Source organism: Hippoglossus stenolepis, chromosome 18 (assembly GCF_022539355.2).
Source record: "Hippoglossus stenolepis isolate QCI-W04-F060 chromosome 18, HSTE1.2, whole genome shotgun sequence".
Classification (NCBI taxonomy): domain Eukaryota; kingdom Metazoa; phylum Chordata; class Actinopteri; order Pleuronectiformes; family Pleuronectidae; genus Hippoglossus; species Hippoglossus stenolepis.
The window spans coordinates 8,445,414-8,466,132 of record NC_061500.1 but is presented as its reverse complement, the minus strand read 5'-3'; the positions used below and the strand labels follow the sequence as shown (position 1 = coordinate 8,466,132).

The 20,719-nt window shown below is 41.2% G+C and overlaps 3 protein-coding genes across 3 annotated transcripts; 2 read left to right on the top strand and 1 right to left on the bottom strand.

Moving 5' to 3' along the window:
• The first annotated feature begins 389 nt into the window (after positions 1-389).
• On the top strand, positions 390-5,749 carry loxa (lysyl oxidase a). The gene is made up of 7 exons (XM_035185125.2): positions 390-1,273; positions 1,525-1,633; positions 2,089-2,226; positions 3,929-4,085; positions 4,805-4,900; positions 5,060-5,175; positions 5,256-5,749. The coding sequence occupies exons 1-7, from the start codon at positions 610-612 to the stop codon at positions 5,260-5,262; spliced, it is 1,287 nt and encodes a 428-aa protein (XP_035041016.1). The 5' UTR covers positions 390-609; the 3' UTR covers positions 5,263-5,749.
• Positions 5,750-6,529: 780 nt separating this feature from the next.
• snx24 (sorting nexin 24) lies at positions 6,530-13,183 on the top strand. Its single transcript, XM_035184483.2, has 7 exons — positions 6,530-6,758; positions 8,813-8,896; positions 10,029-10,133; positions 10,341-10,435; positions 10,534-10,563; positions 10,782-10,846; positions 10,976-13,183. Exons 1-7 carry the CDS (start codon positions 6,690-6,692, stop codon positions 11,044-11,046), a joined length of 519 nt encoding a protein of 172 aa, XP_035040374.1. The 5' UTR covers positions 6,530-6,689; the 3' UTR covers positions 11,047-13,183.
• Positions 13,184-13,197: 14 nt separating this feature from the next.
• ggcx (gamma-glutamyl carboxylase) lies at positions 13,198-19,637 on the bottom strand. The gene is made up of 15 exons (XM_035184482.2): positions 19,443-19,637; positions 19,031-19,234; positions 18,640-18,798; positions 17,469-17,634; positions 17,296-17,374; positions 17,100-17,206; positions 16,825-16,988; positions 16,434-16,735; positions 15,931-16,062; positions 15,358-15,509; positions 15,094-15,263; positions 14,831-14,961; positions 14,592-14,739; positions 14,202-14,406; positions 13,198-14,122 (listed from the first exon to the last, which is right to left on the bottom strand). Exons 1-15 carry the CDS (start codon positions 19,465-19,467, stop codon positions 13,963-13,965), a joined length of 2,304 nt encoding a protein of 767 aa, XP_035040373.1. The 5' UTR covers positions 19,468-19,637; the 3' UTR covers positions 13,198-13,962.
• Positions 19,638-20,719: the final 1,082 nt, after the last annotated feature.

Sequence of the window (20,719 nt, the reverse complement as noted above, 5' to 3'; positions counted from 1 at the left end):
CTCTGGCAGACTGTGCTGCAATTTGGTTGGGAGATCATCCAATAGTCAGAGGAAAAGGCTATTTATCATTTCCCTTTGTTGATCTGGCGGAGAAAGAAAAAAACTGTTTCTGTGAAGTGGCTCCTAATATTTGTGTGCTTTCATAACTAAGTAGGACAGATTTCACAAGAAAGTTTGCCTGTGTCTGACTGTTCTTCATAAAACTGTGAGTGAAATGTGCAATGGATGAAGAAGAGGAGTTGCACAGTAAAGACTCTTTAGGGTCAGAAAGAGCAGTTATCAAACACACACTTGGCTGAGCCCGACCAGACATCACGTATCCAGTGGTTACATGAGCAGCAGCACCAGACTTATATAGCAGATTCAGAAACTCCAAATGCTGAACTCCTCCTCCTCCTCCTCACCACCATCATCATCTCTCTGTGCGCATCTGCAGGAGCAGAGCGTTATGAGTTCACACGGATACACTGAAACTTAGCGTCTCCTCTCTGCTCACTGGATGTCCTTCAAATAGACATGAGGGATATTTAAGTGCAGGACAAGTGGAAACCCCCTGCTCATTAGAAATATCCGCTTTGTCACCTCCAGCCTCCTTGAACTGCGTTCAGAATGGGATTACGCACAGTTGGCGCGCCATTTTACGCATATGTGTGCGTCTATTTATTTGTGTTCATCCTGCAAGCTACCCAGTCTCAGAGAAATCCCGGGACGCAAGTAAGAAATAACCAAAGACCGGCTCTGCGGAACACGCTGCAGTGGTCCCACAACGGGCAGGTTTTTAGCATTTTGAGCCAGGGCTCGGAGTATCAGCCACCGAGGCGGAGGGGCGCACCACAGGAGCAAGTGCAGGAGAGAACTGTCACCATCATCCGTGATGGGGACGTGAGACATCCGGACACCCAGAGCCAGCCGGCGGCTCAGCAGCAGCAGCAGCAGCAGCAGCAGCAGCAGCAGCAGCCTCCTCCCCCGGCAGCGTCCATCCAGCAGAGCCTTGTGACTGCGCTGGTGAGAGGGCGAGAGCACCGCCAGCATCACCATGACCGGACCGGTGAGCGCACGGGGACGCAGGGGAGCAACAGGGCAAACGAGACCCAGGAGAAGGTCACTGTGAGTCCACCTCTGCCCAGGAGAGAAGACATGATGGCCGGTGACGATCCCTACGACCCATACAAGTCCACTGATAGTGATAATCCATATTATAATCATTATGACGTGTACGAGAGACCGAGGCCCAGATCGAGACCTGGATATGGCACAAGGAACCATCAGTACGGTAAGAGTGGAGAAATCTGCATTCAAGTCAGTAATTAGACAGATGTGAACTCTAAAAGTGATGGTAATGAAGCTAAAGTGATTTGAATCGATTGATCAATCAATTAATCAGTTACTTAATCAACTAATCTGTCTCCTTGAAACTTCTGCATGTGTATAACCTATTTACCCTCTGTTTTTTGCTTGTTAGGTCATTTGGCGGATTGATGTTTAATTCTCTTATATGCTCATATCCCTGTTGTGTTGCTGTAGGTCTCCCTGATCTCGTACCTGACCCGTACTATATCCAAGCCTCTGCCTATGTCCAGAGAGTCCCCATGTATAACCTGAGATGTGCAGCTGAGGAGAACTGTTTGTCAAGGTATAGACTCGTCGTGCTGTCAGGTTTAATCCACGGGGAGGAACAAAGAAAAAAAAAAGTTGGGTGTGCAGCCAAGTGTGAGTGTGATTCAGAAAGCTTTGAGCCATAACAACCACCTCAAGTGTCTGTGGGTGAGGACTGCCCATGTGGAAGCATGAGAGGAGGTGGAATTAACCGAATCCTGCCACTGATGGTGCAGAGGGGTGGAGTGGTGGATTTGTGTAAAAGCTTAATGATAGCCTGCCGGAGAAGAGAAAGCCTGAACAGTAAACACATTGAAATCTAAACCCAAACAACCATGTGCACCCAAACTTTTCTTTTTTTCCACCCATCATTTATTTACACACAGACAGGACTCTGCTCCACTGCAGGGGAGGAGATGCAGCATGAAAAAAAACCCATCTTGGTGATGTCATTGTGTCCAAATGTGATCTTTCTCTGGTGTGTTCCTGCAGCTCGGCCTACAGAGGCGATGTCAGAGACTATGACACCCGCATGCTGCTGAGGTTCCCTCAGAGAGTCAAGAACCAGGGCACGGCCGACTTCCTCCCCAGCAGGCCTCGCTACTCCTGGGAGTGGCACAGCTGTCACCAGTGAGTGTGAAGTCCCGTCACTCACCTGTCTGTATTATTTTGTTTTTTGAACACCTGTAACTGTCAATGCACATGTGCGCCTTTTCAGCACAAACTCAGCCATAAGTCTGATTTCAGTTTGACTGATGCCGCCAGGAAACCAAACACAAGAGAATGACACACGGTGCCTATAGAATGGTGCCTTTAGTGATTATCACTCAAAGTAATATCAAAAACAGGTATGAGCTTATAAAACATATTGTTTCATTGTTTAAATACAAAACTACAGTGAAAAAATGTAAAATAAAACTACGATTCAGACGATTTACATGCAAAGTTAATTTATTTTTGGGTCATTCTCACAGAAAATCCGTGTATGTCTGTAAACCACAGAAAATATTGATAACTTGTGATTTCAAATTCTTTCTTTAATTTGTCTTTTACTGCTCTACAGACATAAATGAGATAGTAGGTTACAGATAGTGTTTTCTCAGCTCGCCACTACATGATATGTTCAAAAAGTTGAATGAATATAAAAACCAGTCCTCAATTCGATAGCTCTATATATGCGTATTTAAATTAACATATTTGTTTTAATCATCAGTTCAATTCATTACAAATATAAATACCTGAACAGTTATTTAATCATCATCATCATCATCACTATTGGTCTTTTCCAGTATAGTTGTGGAATGGCACCCCCTGTTGAGCCACAGCTGTGTTACCTTTGGCTGTTTTTATTGTCTTGTGGAGATCTTTGATATCAGAGCTGACATTTTAACAACAAGTTTTATTTGTGTCTTTAAACTTTGGAAGATGTCATTTTCAACTTTCACAAACCCAGTAAAGCCTACTTTGGGTTTTCACTGACCTTCACACGACCTTTGGATTCAGCTCTTTAACAACTGCAAAACCAGACGTCGTAAAACAAAATCAGGTGACGAGGAGAACGAGCCGAAAATGGAAACCGGAGATATTTTGGTCGCTTCTGGAAAAGTCTCCAGTTTTTCTTTGGTTCCACAGAGACGACCTCAGTCCATAGTTATGTTGTGAAACAAGCAGCCGACTGTTCTAATCCCCAAGATGGATCGTGTTTGGCAGCAGTCCCGTCAACTGTTGATGTAGGCGGTATAGATATTCTGTCAGTGTTTTGAAAGTCAACTGAAGTTAAAAACCAGACTGTTAAGGCTCATTTAAAAAAACTAGATAATGTAGTGAAACCAGATTTAGGTCCATATGCAGTCATGTAAATGATAAATAAAATAAACGCCTGTGATGTCTCTAGTCCACAGACTGTATATACAGCTGGACGACATGACAGCTCCCCAAAAGTGAACCCAAAGAATCTCAATCGCCCCCTGGTGGCTAAAGGTCATAAATCCTGATTCCTCCATGTTAGTAGATGGGGCATGGACCGAGCAAAAAAGTTAAAGTACATGTCACGCTACCACGGCTCCATCCCCTGATCGTTACTGTGCAGACCCTGACTCCAAATGCACAAGATGGCAGCGTTCGAATCCCAGACGTTTTGGCTTCATTTCCTGATAGCGGAAATAAGTCAAGAAGTGTTGTCCATCTTTATATTCAGTCTTTGTTCTAGTCATGATAACTGGAAGCCAACAATCCCTGTCGGGTGTCTCGAGGTGACAGAGTCTGGTTGTTCTAAAAAGATGCGAGAGTGACAATGAGTAGAAGAGTTAAACACTGTGCTGCTGATCCACAGGCACTACCACAGCATGGATGAGTTCAGCCACTACGACCTGCTGGACGCCAACAGCCATCACTCAGTGGCTGAGGGCCACAAGGCCAGCTTCTGCTTGGAGGACACGTCCTGCGACTACGGATACTACAGGCGATATGCCTGCACCGCACATACCCAGGTGTCCAAGATAACTCCTGCAGCACAAATTTTATTCCTGCATTTTAGACCTGCATGTTTCTTTTCAAAACAGAACAGCCTTCTGTTTTAAAAATTACCACAAAGAGACAAGAGGCCTATCTGTTCATATATGTTCAAATATTCAATATTGAGCAGCTTGACAACTTAAGTGGCTGAACAGAATTCAGCCATTATTCATTTTTATCTTCACATCTGTGTTTTTCCTACTGTGACATGTCGAAATCTCTTATATAAAAATCCAGTGTGAATCATAGCTGTTGCAAAACAAAGTCCAGTTCACCTGCGACCATAAAGAGAGCTGTAAATTTAGTTTCACTTGACTGGTTTTTCACTTAATGGCTTTGTCACAGGATTTGTGGTTCATAAATTCCCCCCCCCCAAAAAGAACCTAAGATAAATACGTGTTCTTTTCCTGAGGCAGCTGTCTTTTAGCCCACAGATCGAGTATTTCCTTTTCTGCATGAGCCAGTGGTGATGGTGATTTCATGATTTCCAGTTTCTGGAGTAAGATGGCCCCACCTGCCTGAACGTCTGAGATCAAATGTGTTGCACATGTTCTCTTTTTCCATCCCGCTCTTTTTTTTCACTGTTTTGATTGGCAAAAATGTTCCTTTACTTTTTTCTTTTTTTCTTTACATCCAAAACATCCATATGAAACAGTCTATATAATGTTTTATATTGATGCTGTCTAATGTGCAGGGTCTGAGCCCAGGATGTTATGACACCTACAACGCAGACATCGACTGTCAGTGGATCGACATCACAGATGTGAAACCTGGGAACTACATCCTCAAGGTTTGTCAGAAATACCAGATGACGTTTAGCGTCCTTCATAGACACCTTAAAACTCTGCCGTTAAACTTTTTCTGGTGCCAGGTTGCAGTCCTGCCCATTTGAGTTACTGTTGTGTTACTGATTATTAAATGTTATGTGTGTTGTTGTTGTTCTCCACAGGTCAGTGTAAATCCCTCCTATCACGTCCCAGAATCAGACTACAGCAACAACATTGTGCGCTGTGACGTCCGCTACACTGGCAACTACGCCTACGTGTCAGGTTGTCAGATGTCAGGGTAAGTATCACGTCTCAAATATTTTTATTAATGTCCTTATTGTGTTTTTATTCTTATTGTTGTATTTTTTTATCTTTCAGGTATTAAAAGTCGACAGTCATTCACAGCAGCTCAGCTGAGACAGAAATGAAAATGAAGAGGACTGCATATAAAAAAAAAACATAAAAAAGACTTGCATTCATTTTATAATTTAAATAATCCCAATTTAGAAAAAAAATAAGTCATCTGACGTCATAGTGGCAGATAATGTTGAATTCCTCTCTGCTTGTGTAGTTTTTTTTTTCCTGCTTCTGAAAAATATAATGATTTCTCACTTTTATTCTTTTAAAATTTTTCTTAACTGTATTGCGTTTTACTTTATGCTTGCTTTTCATATCCCCTCTAGAATAAGATCCATGAAATTTAGAGGCCGAAATAGACAAACACACACATAAGCCAGTTTATATCACACTTTTTGAATGAACCACTTGTTTAAAGCTAAATGTATGTGTTATATTTATATGCAATGGAAGAAACTCTTTCTCTTTAATCCAAAGCTTTTGATGAAACTTGAATAAAACTTTGTGATATTGTATCATTTTTTATGGACTGATCAGTTTGCTGTGACCTCTCTCTCATTTGGTTCTTAACCTTTTCAGTTTTATTGACATTGTGAGGGCACGTCACAATCAGATGATTATAATTGGAGACTGTAGAGTGACTGATTGGGAATGGTGACCTTTGAAAGATTCTAATGTAAAAGAGTAGAAAACCTGGAGCCAGATGTTTTTCTCCTTTTCTTCCTTTTTGGCTGAAGAAGTTCTCCAGTAATTGAGCAGTTCACTGTGATGAAGATGTACGACTTGTGAGACTGGTGTGCCATGATATATGTGAGAGTTATATGATATATATATATATATATATATATATCATATAAGAAATTATAATTATTGCCAAGTACTTTACATCAATAAACTCTTAGCTTTTAAATACTTTATAATAAGAATATATTGTATATATGTGGTTTATGAATCAAAATGGGGGGATTTTAAGTGTTACCACATTTAGTTTAACAGATTAAAAATTGATTATATAATGGATTCATCAATGTTTAAAGATTTGTGGCATTTTAGCTCTAATGGCAATTAAATTATACAGAAAAAAGAGAAATATCAAGAGGAAAATTATTGATCTGTGTGAGTTTTCCTTTATTTCAACTTAAATAACAACTGAACATTAAACATTTTAACTCCAAACAGACACTTTTATGTTTCACAAGATAAAAATAAACCGCAGTGTCACTACCCTGTCTGTAACTCTGTCCTCCTCTGCACCAGGGGGCAGCACTGACACTTTCTCATCCTTTTTAAATCCAGTGATTTTTATCGGCTGTCAGAGAAACTGGAGAAACCCAGCAGCAGCAGGGAGTGTGTGTGTGTTGGTGTGTGTCTCTATCAGTGTGTGTGTGTGTGTGAGCGAGTGTGTGACACAGGATTAAACATTATTCAGTAGATTTAACGCGTCTTCAAGTCGAAATGCATCCGGTGAACGTATCGATCCCGTCGTTTCGATCGGAAAACAACTCGATCGAGAGAGGATACACGGTGAGCTCCGATCATCACAATAACCTCAGCGTGTGTCTGCGTCTGTCTGTGTGTTGTCTGTCTGTCTGTGGGGGTGTGTGTCTGTGTCTGTCTGTCTGTCTGTGGGTGTGTGTGTGTGATATAACAACAACATGTGTCTGGGGATTTAAAGCTTCAGATCATCTGAGTTCATCTTCTTAAACACGACACTGTTCAGATCTATTGCTCAAACATTCAATACGAGAGATTCTTGACTGTAAAGTTGTGTTTACATTGTTTTCTATGAATCCAGATTAAGAGGATTCCAGTTGTCTGACATGAATTCAACCTGCTTTAAGAACTTTGGGGGAGTCAGCTCGTGTTAAAGCAGAGGTTCACACTTTTTAAAAACCTATCTAAAGAAAGGTAGTCGCATGTTTTTCTTGCTGTGATCATTTCCTCCGTCACTGAAAGGTTCCCTATGGTTTTTTTTATAGTAAGTGATGGTGGCAGCAGTGCAACACATAAAGTAAAAAGTGTATGTGAAGCTGCAGCAGTTTTATATGAGGACATTTCTCTCGTTGTATCTCCGTCACTGCAGCTCAGCAGGGAAACACACAGAGGGGGTTTTATACTGAAGAGACTTTTCCAATGGAGGATATCCACTTTATTTGACTGACTTATATTGAATGTGAACTTCCTTACATTTATTTGCACAAAATAAGAGAAGTTATCCTCTATTACTTTACTAGGGGGAAATAAACTAATATCCGGCATGGAGGAAGGTTTTCAGTGTGTCAGTGCTTATATTGAATGACTGTGAAACTGTGAAACTTCGAAACTTCTCCTTTTAGCTGTTAGTGAACCTCTAAATGTCACCTTATAGGTTTAAACCAATCAATTTAGTATGAGCTTCTATAAAACCGTTAAAGACGTATCAAAAGTAGAAATGGTCAGTGTCATTTGCTTTAATGCTTTGAACACCCATTTCTGTTAAAGCTCCATTCTGTCATCAACCAGTCCCAGTTTTTTATACTTCGACTCATGAAACCTGCTGATACTGAGCACCGACTCCATCCCAGTGGCCTAATTTTGTCTTTTGAATTCGAGCCAGCTGTTTTCCCCTTCATAAGCTAACCAGCTGCTAGTCTTAGCTTCATATTTTCCATACAGACATGACAGTAACATCTATGATCATAAATACTTTTCCTGAACTTCACTGTCTTCCTAAGAACTGATCCTACAGCCTGCTATGACTGACATTAGGGAGTTTTTAAGTATAAGGAAGGTTTATCTGTGTATCAGATTTAGGCCCGACAAGAAAGAAAAGGTCGAATGTATAAACAGATTTATTTTTAGCCTTTTATTTATCGTGTGACCCTCAGAATTATCATGGGACCCTTAGATGGGTTGTGACCCGTAGATTAGAAACCAGTGTATTAGTGTGGCTCAGTTTGGGGGAAGAATTTCTATAAAATTATATAAAAGCTCATAAAATACAGAAATGATAAGAAGCAAACATTATGAACAAAGGAAATGTTTTCATTATTTGTTCTCTTTTGGACATTTTTCACATCCCATTTGTCGTCATGTTATTGACGTGCTGTCATCTCATTTCCAGCTCTTGAGCTGTTTCAGGATTTGTTAATAACTATGACTTGTTGTCGGTCTCGGAAGGCGCAGTCCTTTGTGTTTACGTAACCAGCACAGAGTTACATGAACGTCACTGCCGTCATTTAAGAGTCGATTTCCTTCTTTACACAACGCAGGCAAACACAGCGACGTGAGTGAAGTAAGAAATTACGTTTTCCCGGAACAGTCCAGTAAAGTGAGGGAAGTGGAAGACGATCTGTTTCGGGATGTCAGCAGTAACTCTCACAGATCTTCTTTTTTTTTTTTTTTCACTCCAGCAGCCAGATGTTTCCTCTCGGTAACTAGCTGACACCAACAGTAACTAACGGCTCCACAGTCAGCTGATAAGTCACTCACACACTGGCTGTGTGGACAGGGAGGGACGTTTCTGGCTGAGGAACTCTGGAGATAAATCAAACGGACACTGAACACGTAGCACTCACTCATTTGTTTCTGTCTTTCAGGTCTTTAGAATTGACGTGCTGATGAACGGCAGACAACACTCAGTTGAGAAACGCTACAGCGAATTCCACGCTTTGCATAAACTGGTGAGATTCAGTTCAGTGGTGCATCGCTCCTTTTGTTCATTAGTTCAAGTCTATAGCCTTTAAATAGGGGAAAATACTAACAGGTCAAACCACTAGAAATATTAACGGTCAATTATAATATAAAATGGTTTATCGAATGAAAATGTCCATCACTTGCAGATTCCATCATCTTCAATATGATGTTTTTTCTCATATTATTTCAAAACAATCTTTCTGGACTTTTGGCTGTTGTTCAGTTTGAAGATGAAACCTTTGGCTCTTTGAGTTTCCTCCTCAATGTTGGATAATTTAGAGACTAAACAATTGATTTAGTAGTAAAAAAACAACACATACATTAATTAGTAGTTAAAACAGTAATTCATCGAAGCACTAGTTATATAAATAACTGCACAATAAATATCATCAACCAATAAATAGCAGATGTGGTTGTGGTGGTTAACCATGTGAACCATTTAAATTAGTTGGTAGTTCTGCAGCTTCAGAGAGGAGTTCCTCTTCCTGTAACCGCTGAGTCGCCCACGTTTTGTTTGACCAAAACAACCTTTTCATATGAGTGATTTTCAGAGAGTTTGTCATATCAGTAGAAAAAGGGCACAATGGTGAATAATAAGATGAGTCACAGTGGAATGTCATTTCGCCGTTTTGGTTCTAGCATCATCAGTTTGACTTTTATCTATTATTTCTACTATTTGCTAAGCCTTTAGTGAAAAAAAAATATATATAAACGTTTTTTTTCTCCAGTTCATTTTTCTTCTTTTCATCTAATTATTAGTTTTATATTTTGTATGTTTTGTGTATGTGTATTTTTGTGTTTCTTTAAATAATTAGATTTTTTTTTACTATTCACTTATATTACTCAAAGCACCTATGTGTCTTTTTTTATTTATTCAGTTTTATTGTATTTATTCATTTCAAACCATGTTGTTTGTTGATACTTGCTGTTAGTCGTCAGCGTCTTGTATTTTCAGTTGTCCTTAACTGTTTTAAAGCTGTGTAGCGAAGCCAAAGACAATTTGACTCCAAAGTTTCTCACCAACTAACTTCAGTAACTCGATGCTGCTTCATGGAGCTGCTAACATTCTATCTGCTGTGACATTTACATGTTTTAATTATGCTTTTTTTATCCCTCCAGCTGAAGAAGAGCATGAAACCCCCTGAGATTCCTTCGAAACATGTTAGAAACTGGGTTCCCAAAGTGTTGGAGCAGAGGAGACATGGTCTGGAGCTTTACCTGCAGGTACAGTGATACCTTCACTCCACCTGCTGGGACTGTTTCCCCACAGGAAGAACAAATAGTCATGCATGCAGCCTTTCCAAATACAAGTTATGTCTAAACCAGAGTAACTGTATAAACATATTGTCGAAGAGTTCAAACCAACAAAGAAACAGATGTGCAGTTATGCACCAAACGTTGCAATTTGTTTTGTTTTCTCTGTTTTTTCAGACTATAATCATGGAAAATGAGGTTATTCCAAAGATATTCCTGGATTTCCTGAATATCCGCCACTATCCCTCAGTGCCAAAAACAGAGAGCTGTGGGTGAGTTGAAACTGTAGCTTTTCTATAAAGTAAACGACTGATTTGTTCCCAGGCTGCTGAAAGGCGGAACGTCTAAACCTTTATTATCCCTCTTTTAGGTCATTTGATACAGAATCAGAGGAATCAAGGTGAGTCACTTTGTTTTCCTCTTTAATCAACTGAACTACTGTATGACAGGTTCTCGTTTTGCACTTTGACCAGGTGCAAACCTCAGTCATTATTTGCTCTGCACGTGACCTTCAGCCTACATGACAGTGACAGCCCCTGTGTTTTCATACTGTTTATTTATACGCTGCATGAAACTGCTCACCAACTGGGTCACGTCCCATTTTCTGACTCTTTTCAGTAAACTGTCCCATCAGCCGGTCGTGTTGTTTCTGAGAGACCCCTACCTGCTACCATCTGCACATGGTGAGCTCAAGCTTAGTCTGTGCCCTGTAATAAAAGTGGTTCTTTAAAAACACAGTAATTCTAATATCTTAATATCTTATCCTAAATTAACTACAGATCTAAAAACGTTCTTTTCTTCTTCACTTTCAGATGCATTTGCGAATGTTGTGATCGAAGGTGTGATACATGGAGTTTTCTACCCAGATCTCCAGCCGAGGTAGAGTCCCAGATCCGAATCTGACGACGCATCCCCACAAACGGGTGCTCCACATTATCACACCATTTTCGGTGTCTATCATCGAGGACGTAACATGGGAAGGTGCACTGAGCCTCATCTGTATTTCCCAAAGCATGTCACAAAAACTCCAGACGTTAAAAAGGGGCATAACCTCTCAATAAATCACTGGCACCACATTTCAACACAGAAAAATGATATGTTATCCTAGTACTGACCTGTATTTCAATGAATTTGACTGATTCTTCCTAGAAAAATAGTTTAAGTTAACAATTTTTTTTCAGCTATAAAAAGAAGTGTTAATCAGTAAGGCAGATTAATTTGTATATATTTTGAGACTTAACAATCAAAATAACTAGGAAAAGCTTGCACAAGGTGTAATCAAGAAGATTAGTAGATGATTAATGATCATTAATCATTAATGAAATGATTAAGACTAATACATTATAATTGATAATCTTTTTCTTAAGGAAGCAAAGAGTTTAATAAAAATGTAGGATAAAAATGGAAATATAACTAAAAGGTTGATTGAAGTAAGGGAGAATTGTAATTATTTAGTTTTTTTTAGAGAGTTAAGTTACTAAGCTCCGTCTCTGGGGAACCAGAAGAACTGAAGATTTACCACAGACAGTGGAGCGTTTTTTGTCCGGTCAGTTTAAAGCACAGGGCCGTAGAGTGGAGCTGGATCATGGCCTGCACACAGGGAGGTTCCCCCTCATCTCTGCCAGTGATGTCACTTTTGGATCTGTTTTTAGCTGCCAAACGAGGCCAGCTGAGGTCGTGCAGGGAGATGAATTTGATGACAGCAGTGTGGGAATGATTCAAGCTTTAGTCGGAGGCTGTGGCAGAGATACGGGCATCCTTTATGTACCATCAGATTGCCTGTGTTGACAGAGCTGTTGGTAGTGAACTCTGTGGAGCTGCTGGACGAGCTGCCCACTCTGATCCGGTGACCATCTCCAGGTTCAGGGCTCAGAGCCAGTCTCTGTGTAATGTATTAGAAATACGTGGCACAACCTGCGAGAGAGGAAAGACACGTTGAGCTCCAGACAGGCGTCTTTTGAGTTGTAGAAAGTGTATGTTGACAAAACACTCATGAGAGGATTAGGGAGGCGTCCGTGTCTTTGTTACGCCTCCGTGCTTCCTTCGCTTGCTTATCTTTCTCCCGCTGTGGCTCTGCCCACGTGTATGAAACATGAGGAAGAGAAGCAGTGAGATATGAGCCTTTAAGAACAGCCTTTAAGAACTAATCACAGGGTTTGAACTGCTGCTGTACACCACACACAACCTCCCTCCTACTTGGACTATGAAGAACTGGACGGGTGCTCTGAGAGTGTATCCTATCTCACCATGTTAGTGGGGGGGAAAAACCTGGTTTCATGGAAATCGAGTCAGTAGATTTAATAGAATGGCAGAAAGATGAAAAATGGCGATGAAACATTTGGCAGATGGGAACATTTTCATGAAAACCAGCTTCAATTAGGGAAAAGTCTCCTGAAAACAATTACTAAAGGCCAGTGTCAAACACTAATACCAGTCATTTTGCATTGAATGTTGAATTTATACATAATATATAAGGTCAGTTTTTCAGTGTGGTGATTAGTCACCCGTTGTGTAAAGGGATTTGTGTGATGATTTAAAATGAAACCAGTAAAAACTGTGCAATATGAACTAACAATACACTTGAGAGTTGATGTTGTTCCCTGTAAATGATGAACCTGCAGATCATCTCCTGTTGTGAACACGTGTGTGGTGAAGCATTATGTCGCATGTTGTCACTTCACAGACTGAGCCCTTGCCCGACCAGCCTTCAGTGTTTTCTTATGTGACTGGACCTCCACTACAGCACAGTGATAGCTGCATATTTAACTGAAATGAATCTTGAACTATTAACCTCAACTAAACCGATCATGATTTTATGTTTAAGCAAATCTAAGTTTCCTAGACATCCATGTTGTGGACTGATATATGTATTTATATTGTGTAAAGTTTGCTCTGATTCTGTGAAAATTATTATTAATGTGCCATAGTGACGACGTACAGTGAACACTGAACTGCAGCACTTTAAAATGGGCGACATGTTAAAAAGACTGACACCAATAAAATTCATTATTTCCACAAAACACCCTTTGTCAGCTGAGTTTTTTTTTATTTTTATTGAAAATAACATCAGGATAAGATTTTCATTTCAAAAGGGAATAAAAAGGCGGCCAACTGACAAGCTTACAATTGGTTTCAGTTTTTAAATCACATTCTAGGGTTAAACGTTCTGAGAAGTGGAACCTTTACATGTAGTGTGTAAATAATTTGGCCGGACAACTGGATTCCTGTTCATATCCGTGTCCTTTAAAATCCGTCCATTTTGAAGTGAACAGCCATTCATCCTTCAGGTTCCCTCCTCTGCTCTTCATCTTCATTCCAAGCAAAGCAGCATTAATGTAGGTAAAAGTATGATCTCCCTGCAGATCATGTAACGTGAGATTGTTGCTGACATAGAGTTTTGATTTTAAATAATTCTCAACATACTGTCAAATATCTTTTTGTCATTCAGCCATTATGCATTCATATAAAACCTAAACAAAAAAACCAAGAAAACGAAATGTAATCCTGCAAGGCAAAGCAGTGCACATCTGTCACCATGTACTGGTTTTATGGCAGCTATAAAAGAAATGTGTCCTTAGCAAAACTACAGATTTGTAGACAAATGCTTTTTTACAAAATAATGGAAACGATCTGGAATTCCAAATATTCCAGAAGCATAGAAAATTTTAAAATCTTTTGAGTCCTGGGCAGCAGAGTCTCAAAATAGTAACAGTCCAGTAGTAATAACACACACATTTCTTAGGAATGTGTGATCACCTGCACACAATCCATCAGAGGAACCGTGGTAAAAGCGGCAGCTTTAAAGTTCTCCGTGACCAATTTCGTCCTTGAGTCGTTCATCCTGGTTGGAGTCGGCCTGAGGTTCTTTCATGTTGGCGAAGGCAACTTCTCTCGTCAGCTGTTCCAGAGGAGGCAGGCCCACCGCCAGGTTCCTCATAGCGATGGCCGTCATCAAGAATCTTAAAGAGAAGAGGACCCAGTAAATGAGATGCAGTTCATTCAGGGATTCATTTAGCGGTTGGACGTCGTCTCACTCACCCCCTTCGTATGGTGTAGTACTTTTTCACAGCAAAACGTTCCAGCCGCTCCAACATGCCGGCTTCCCTGCGCTTCTTCACCTCCTTCATGCGACGCTGCCTTTTCAGGAACAGCCGCACGATCGGGTCGGTGGCGTTGACCTCCGACATATCGTGGTCGTCTGCAGAGATAAGAGGCTGCAGCTCGGGAGGAATAGGCTCGGTTTCTGTGGAATGAAGATCCAGTGAGTATCTGATGATTTTAGAGCTCTTGAGCAAGTTGACAGACCTGAACACAATCTTTTGGATTATTTTATGTAGTTTAAGTAGAAAAATCGAAACATTTTCAATGGATCCTAATTTTGTATGAGACTATCCCCCTATGGTTTTAACTGCCTGAGGATGTTTTCACCTGTCCCGTTGCGAATACGCTCCTGCAGCTCAAACAGCTTGGTGAAGTTTTCCTGCAGCGCCGCCTCTGTAGTGTTGACGTAGACGTACATGTAGCAGGAAGGGTCTTCAGACACTGTGTGCACCTTGTGATACGCTCCAGCAGGAACCTACACACATTCACATGACTGTAAAACCTTTAAAGTGCTTAGGTCAGACAGTGTAATGTTATTGGTGATGATGGCGTTTGTGTGGATGTACCTTTGTCTGCTCGCCAGGCTGCAGACTGATGTTCCTTTTCTCCTCCACAATCTCAACGTTCACCGTGCCCTGCAACACGTGGATGCTGGTGTTTCCCAGATCTTCACTCACAAAGTTTTCCAAGTGGAGACCTGCACGATAACATAATGTCAGTGAGCACAAACAAGAATAAGTACATCTACTCAAACCAAGCTACAAGCCAAATTCCACTTTTCAGAACAGAAAAGAACAGAACAGAAAGAACAAGGAGGCAAATTCCTGACCTGGGAAATCGGCTATGAAGACGATCTCAGTCTGATTGTCCAGACTGCCCTCGATCTCCTGGAACTTGGTCCTCCAGGGAGACAGATCCACCAGCAGAGGCATCAGCCACGGGTTTGGCTGGAAAGGAGACCAATCAGCCTTCACAATGTCCACACGGGGATCAAAGATCCTGAGAGAAGAGTCCAGAGCTCATTGGTATCACACACACAAGTAGTTATTCCTCATTAATCATATTTTTCTCTCAAGCAGAAAAGCTCCTGTACCTTTGCTGGAAGCGTTCGTTGATGGACACCCAGATGTCAAAGTAGATTTCTGGATCAGAGATATTGTAGCGAGGCAGATTGTGACTGAGGCACGTGGCGTACTGCTTCAGCATGTCTCCATGGTCCTTCCACCGCCGGCTTTGTGTGAAAACCTGGAGAACACAGACGATGTGACTGTTACTGGGGCCGCTGGAGGTAGAGTGGGTCGACCACTACCCAGAAGGTGGGTGGTTCAATCCCCGGCTCCTCCAGCCTACATTCTGAGGTGTCCTTGTGCCGAGAGTGTATGAATGGTGCACTGTTATATAGAAGTGCAGGGTGAACGTGTGTGAATGGGTGAAAGTGACTTGTACTGTAAAGCACTTTGAGTGGTCGATAAGACTGGAAAATCTCTATATATCTCTCAATGAAGTCAAAAAGTGATGAGTAAAATTCAAGCCTGCTGCTAAGTCATTTCAAACTGATAATGTTTTTAAATGTTAATGACTGATATATTTTGTTGAGAGAAGATGAATGAGTTAATCTAAAGCTCTATACCATCTTCTTTTGCTGGTGTTTTCCCCTGAAACTTACCCCTGGGTTCAGATATCCGACGTCTCCAGTCTTTGCATCTCTGTATGTGATCTTAACGTGCTGGTGACTGCGGGAGTGAACCATCATGTCCCACGAGTAGCCGTACAAGCCATTGGTCCAGTTGTTGTAACCCTGGAAGAATGAATGGTTTGGGATTATTTCATATTAATAAGAAAGATATTGAGCAGTTTCACCTGTTTTTTTAATTAAATCTGACCAAGATTTTAAAATAACAGATAAAAATTACCAATAAGTGCTGTTTTAGTGCTTTCACTTTTCTACTGTGAGCTGCTGTTTGCTGTAGACCAAAGAATGTTGACTCTGATTGAGCAACTCTCAGTCTGGTGACTCACAGAGTGTTCAGGAGGCTTTAGCTGATAAGAAAGTTAGGTCCTTTTAGGCAGTAGGTAGGTTAGGCAATAGCTAAATGTACTGTAATGCAATTCATGAAACAATAACAGGCTCCCTTAGGCTAAAAGAAACATCATAAGAGGCTGATTTACCTTTGTGATGAAGTGGGAGTAAGGCAGGAATAACTGTTCAATGATGTAGATAATTGTAAATATGGCTGCCAGCTTGTGCTTAAATCTCAGTTTGGAAGGTTTGGCAACAGGTGGGGTCGCCTGGCGTTCAGCACTGATGCTCTGGATCTCATGGTAAACGCAGGAGGGGCTGGGCTGAGGATCCGGCGAGGTGAATGGCAACACCCCCCTGAGGAACGCCGGGAAGTGGGAGAAGAATCTTCTGGGCCAGTCGGCATAGCAGAAGAGAGGACTGGTGGCCAGCATTGTGAAGGGAAACATCCCTGAGGACGAAGATACAAAACAGTACGTCGAAAAGGGGCAGAATTTGAAATATTCACATGTTTTGGGTGAAGTGAGGCCACAGACCTACCGATGCTGAAGAGCTGAGAGTTCATACAGTGGAAGTAGGAGACGAATGTAATGGCGTAAGGTCTTGTGGCGTCAAAAAACAGCAGGTAGCCGGCGGTCAGATCCAGAAAGAGGCCGCCTCCGTGCACCACCAGCAGACTCACTAACTCCACAGGAAGAATCACTCTGGAGAAATAATGTTTGGTACAGCGAGATCAGAGTGGGAGCACTGAGGTTCCAACATAAGTCAATTAAAAGCTGAAGTAACTGCAGACTGAGCTGCTTCATGAAACCTACTTGAACGGATCAAAAAGCCAGTGATGTGCCAGGTAGGACATGGAGTATCCCTCCACCCAATCAGCATCCAATTTCTTGATTCCAGCGATGAAGTAAACAAAAAATATCTTCAAAAAAAGAAAAAAACATTTAATGCCTGTACTGTTTTCATGAATAATTCAAGTTAAACATTTTTTAAATGCACTGATGTACAAACCTGTGTCCTCAACAAAGTGTAATTCCACAGAGGCACGTGCCTGTTTCTTATAGAAGGTCTCAGCAATCCATCGATTGACCTACAAATACACACAGGTTTTTAAACATCTCCCTCTGTTAGGATCACACACACACGGGGACAGAAACACAGAAACACAACAAACGTCATCTCACCAGTATCGGTTTGCGTCCATGAGCGTGAGCTGAAACCCGATGAGGCCGTAAAGGTACGAGTGATTGTTCCAGGTGGTTTTGTCCAGGAAGAAGACGTACCAGTAGGTTGAGATGAACATCAGGCAGGAGAGACGGTAGAGACAGCCGAGCATGATGCCCAGGGCGCCTTCGTTTAGAAACATAGACACACAACTAAAGTTACGATACTAATAGCAACAGATATTAATATTGATTGATCGATTTTTACATAGTAATGCCTGTTAACTAGTTCATGAGGAGTCACGGTGAGTTGGTGAAAACTGTAATATAATGTCCTCTGTGTCTCCGATGGAAATCTGAAGATCAGGAGGTTCAGAGAGGACGATAGGGAGTGTCTGATGAAAGTCGTCACTGAGTTGCATTATGGGAAATCTAGGAGTTTGATCTCACAGGCCTGGTTTTAATTTGACGATCTTTACTCAACTTTAAGGAAGTGCAGATTTGTGGGAAATGCCCCTTTAAATGTCGAAAACAATCTAGAAAGTTGCACAGTTATTTAAAACTCCAAAATATATTTTTTACGTTGAATTAGTTTGCCACAAAATGTTTATTTATGTTTTTATGGACATACAATTAACAGATTATATAATACATAATATGTGATTGGAGCTCTATGTTAAAGTACCAGTTACAAGGTTTTATTGGAGGTTGTAGTATGTCAGGAATGTGAGAAATCCACCAAAAGTTTATGGATTTCTTCCCTGTGGTGAAATCAAGCTGACTGCTACCACATAAATGTTTTTCTACAAACTCCCAAACTTGTGGGTCCACATCTTAAAGTATTTGATTTGTGTCCCTGGTGATTCATCAGCATTGATCTACTTTGATTATCATTGTCTTCCTGTTTTCCTTCATGCATAAACTACTCAATTTGTTGTCACAATCTTGCGGTAATGTTGTCGCCTTGGGGGGAAAATAAAAGTGGAGAATTTCCCATCTGGAGTGTTGCACTTTAATCCTCACCATAGGCAGCCGCCCCACAGAGACTGTCTCCTGTGAAACGACTGCATCAGCGAAAACTCCAAAGAGAAGGGGGACAGCTTTCTTCACCACAACTCCGTAAACAACCTTTCAGAGTCTAATCTGTTGGACGTGTGATTTAAAACAAGATGGAGGAGTGTGTGTGACCCACCGAGGAACATCACCACGTACACCAGGTACATCCAGTCCAGTGGGAGGGGGTGTAGAAAGTTGAAGAGGGGGAAGCGGCACACGGGGGCCCCGTCCAGGTATTTATAGTCCAGGTGACTGAGGCCACGTTCCTGAGTGATGTCGATGAGCATCAGCAAACCTGCATGAAAGACACATGACCATCATGCAATCACTCAACATTGTTATTGTTTATTTGCAGACTGAAATAATAAGGCCTTGTTTTTATATATGCACATATATAATTATGTTTTATAAATACCTTACACTATCCTCCATTTATTTTCTAATATTTTGTGACAATTTCTAAATCTCAGGGAGTGCCATCGACATTTTGGGAATATGGGCTATAACTTGATTTGATCTGAACTCACCAAACAAGCAGCGGAAGATGCCGAGGGATGCTGGGTCAGTGGGTCGGCTCAGCAGGGTCACCAGGCTCTGCCAGGAGGTCAGGTCCTCCTTCTTGAACCCAAAGATCTGCTCCATCTTGCTTTTGGTGGGTGGTTCGGGGTCGTTTTCAGGAGCTGCCTCATTCTTTGCAGCCTGTTCCTCCCCATCGCTGCTCACAAGAGCACCTAGAGTTTGAATAAGACAGTAAAGAGTCAAAGAGTCAGATGTTTTCTAAATCCAATGTGATTTATGCAGAAGGTCTGAAAACTGCAACATTCAGCCATGTTTTCACACCACACACTGCTACCATTTATTCAGCAGCTTATCCCGGGTTATATGCAGGTCTAACTGGTTATTACATTGACTGAACCACAACACAGACTCCAGCCTCACCTGCGGCTGCTTCCCTCGTCTCCATTGCTGCCAAATGCTCCGGATGTCAGCACGCAGAGGGGCGATCTCTCTGCTCAGCCTGCCCGAGGTGGAGGTCTCCTGCCCGGTCTAGTAACTGAGAGACCCAGGTACGTGTCACTGTCACGCACACGCACGCGCACATACACGCATAGACACTGGTCACTGGAGGAAGAGGAGGAGGAAGAGGAGTGGGAGGGATTGGAATGTTGTGAAAGAAGTGCTCGCGGTTTATTGGCTGGTTCCTGCTATAGTCCCACCCACCACAGGGAGCACCTCATACGTCACATCCGGCTGCAGCTGTTTATAAATAATGAACCAAATAATAAATATGGAAAGCAAATAAATCTTTGTCATATTTATTTCACCATTTGGCCAGTGTTTTGTTTTGGGAAGTGTTAATAATTCATATTTTATTTATGTTTAACATTTAGGATTTAACAAACTTAAATGGATATTCAGATACTAATACTCAAATACTAATAAAGGCTAAAAATGCAATTAAACAAAACAATACCAAATATTTAGTTCTAAAATAAAAGAGGGAAAAGAGAATAAATAAATTCAGATAGGATAAATACAAAATTATTATAATTTGACAGTATTTTAATACCTAAAAGTTCCGATATGTATTGCATGTATATATATAAATATACATTTACATCATACATATATAATGTACATGACACTGCACAATGTAACTAAAAACATTAGGTGAAGGTTTTGGCTCTTTCTTCGGGGGTTTAAAAGTTGTATTGTCTGTAGTAGCTGGTGGTATTATATGTTTAGGTCATTGCAGATGGCTGCAGACTAAACACTTTATCCAACTCAGAGGTTAATGGGCTCCACTCAGTGAGGTCTTGGTGCACCGATTTGGATTATTTAAAATTGTGTGTGAGTGGTGAAGGGTGTGAGATGTTTTGTAGTGGTCTGAACTGGAGCGACATGAAAGACTTCAGTGAACTGGTTGACCCGGAGACAACCAGGTGTGCACACTCAAGCTTTTCATTACTTTTCATTAACCTCCGGAAGTTTCTTTCGTCTTCACACAGGACATCTGGTGCTCAGCCAGAGTTACCATTAGGTTCCTGGTCACCTCTGTTACAATGAGCCTTCTTCTCTGGTTGTTTAGTTTGCCCTGGTTGTTCCAAACTTCTTTCATTTAAGAATCATGGAGAAAAATTTAAATAAAAAACTAAAGTGCAGATTTCAATCAGACAGTTATGTCTTCAAATTTCATATTTTCTATATACACCAAA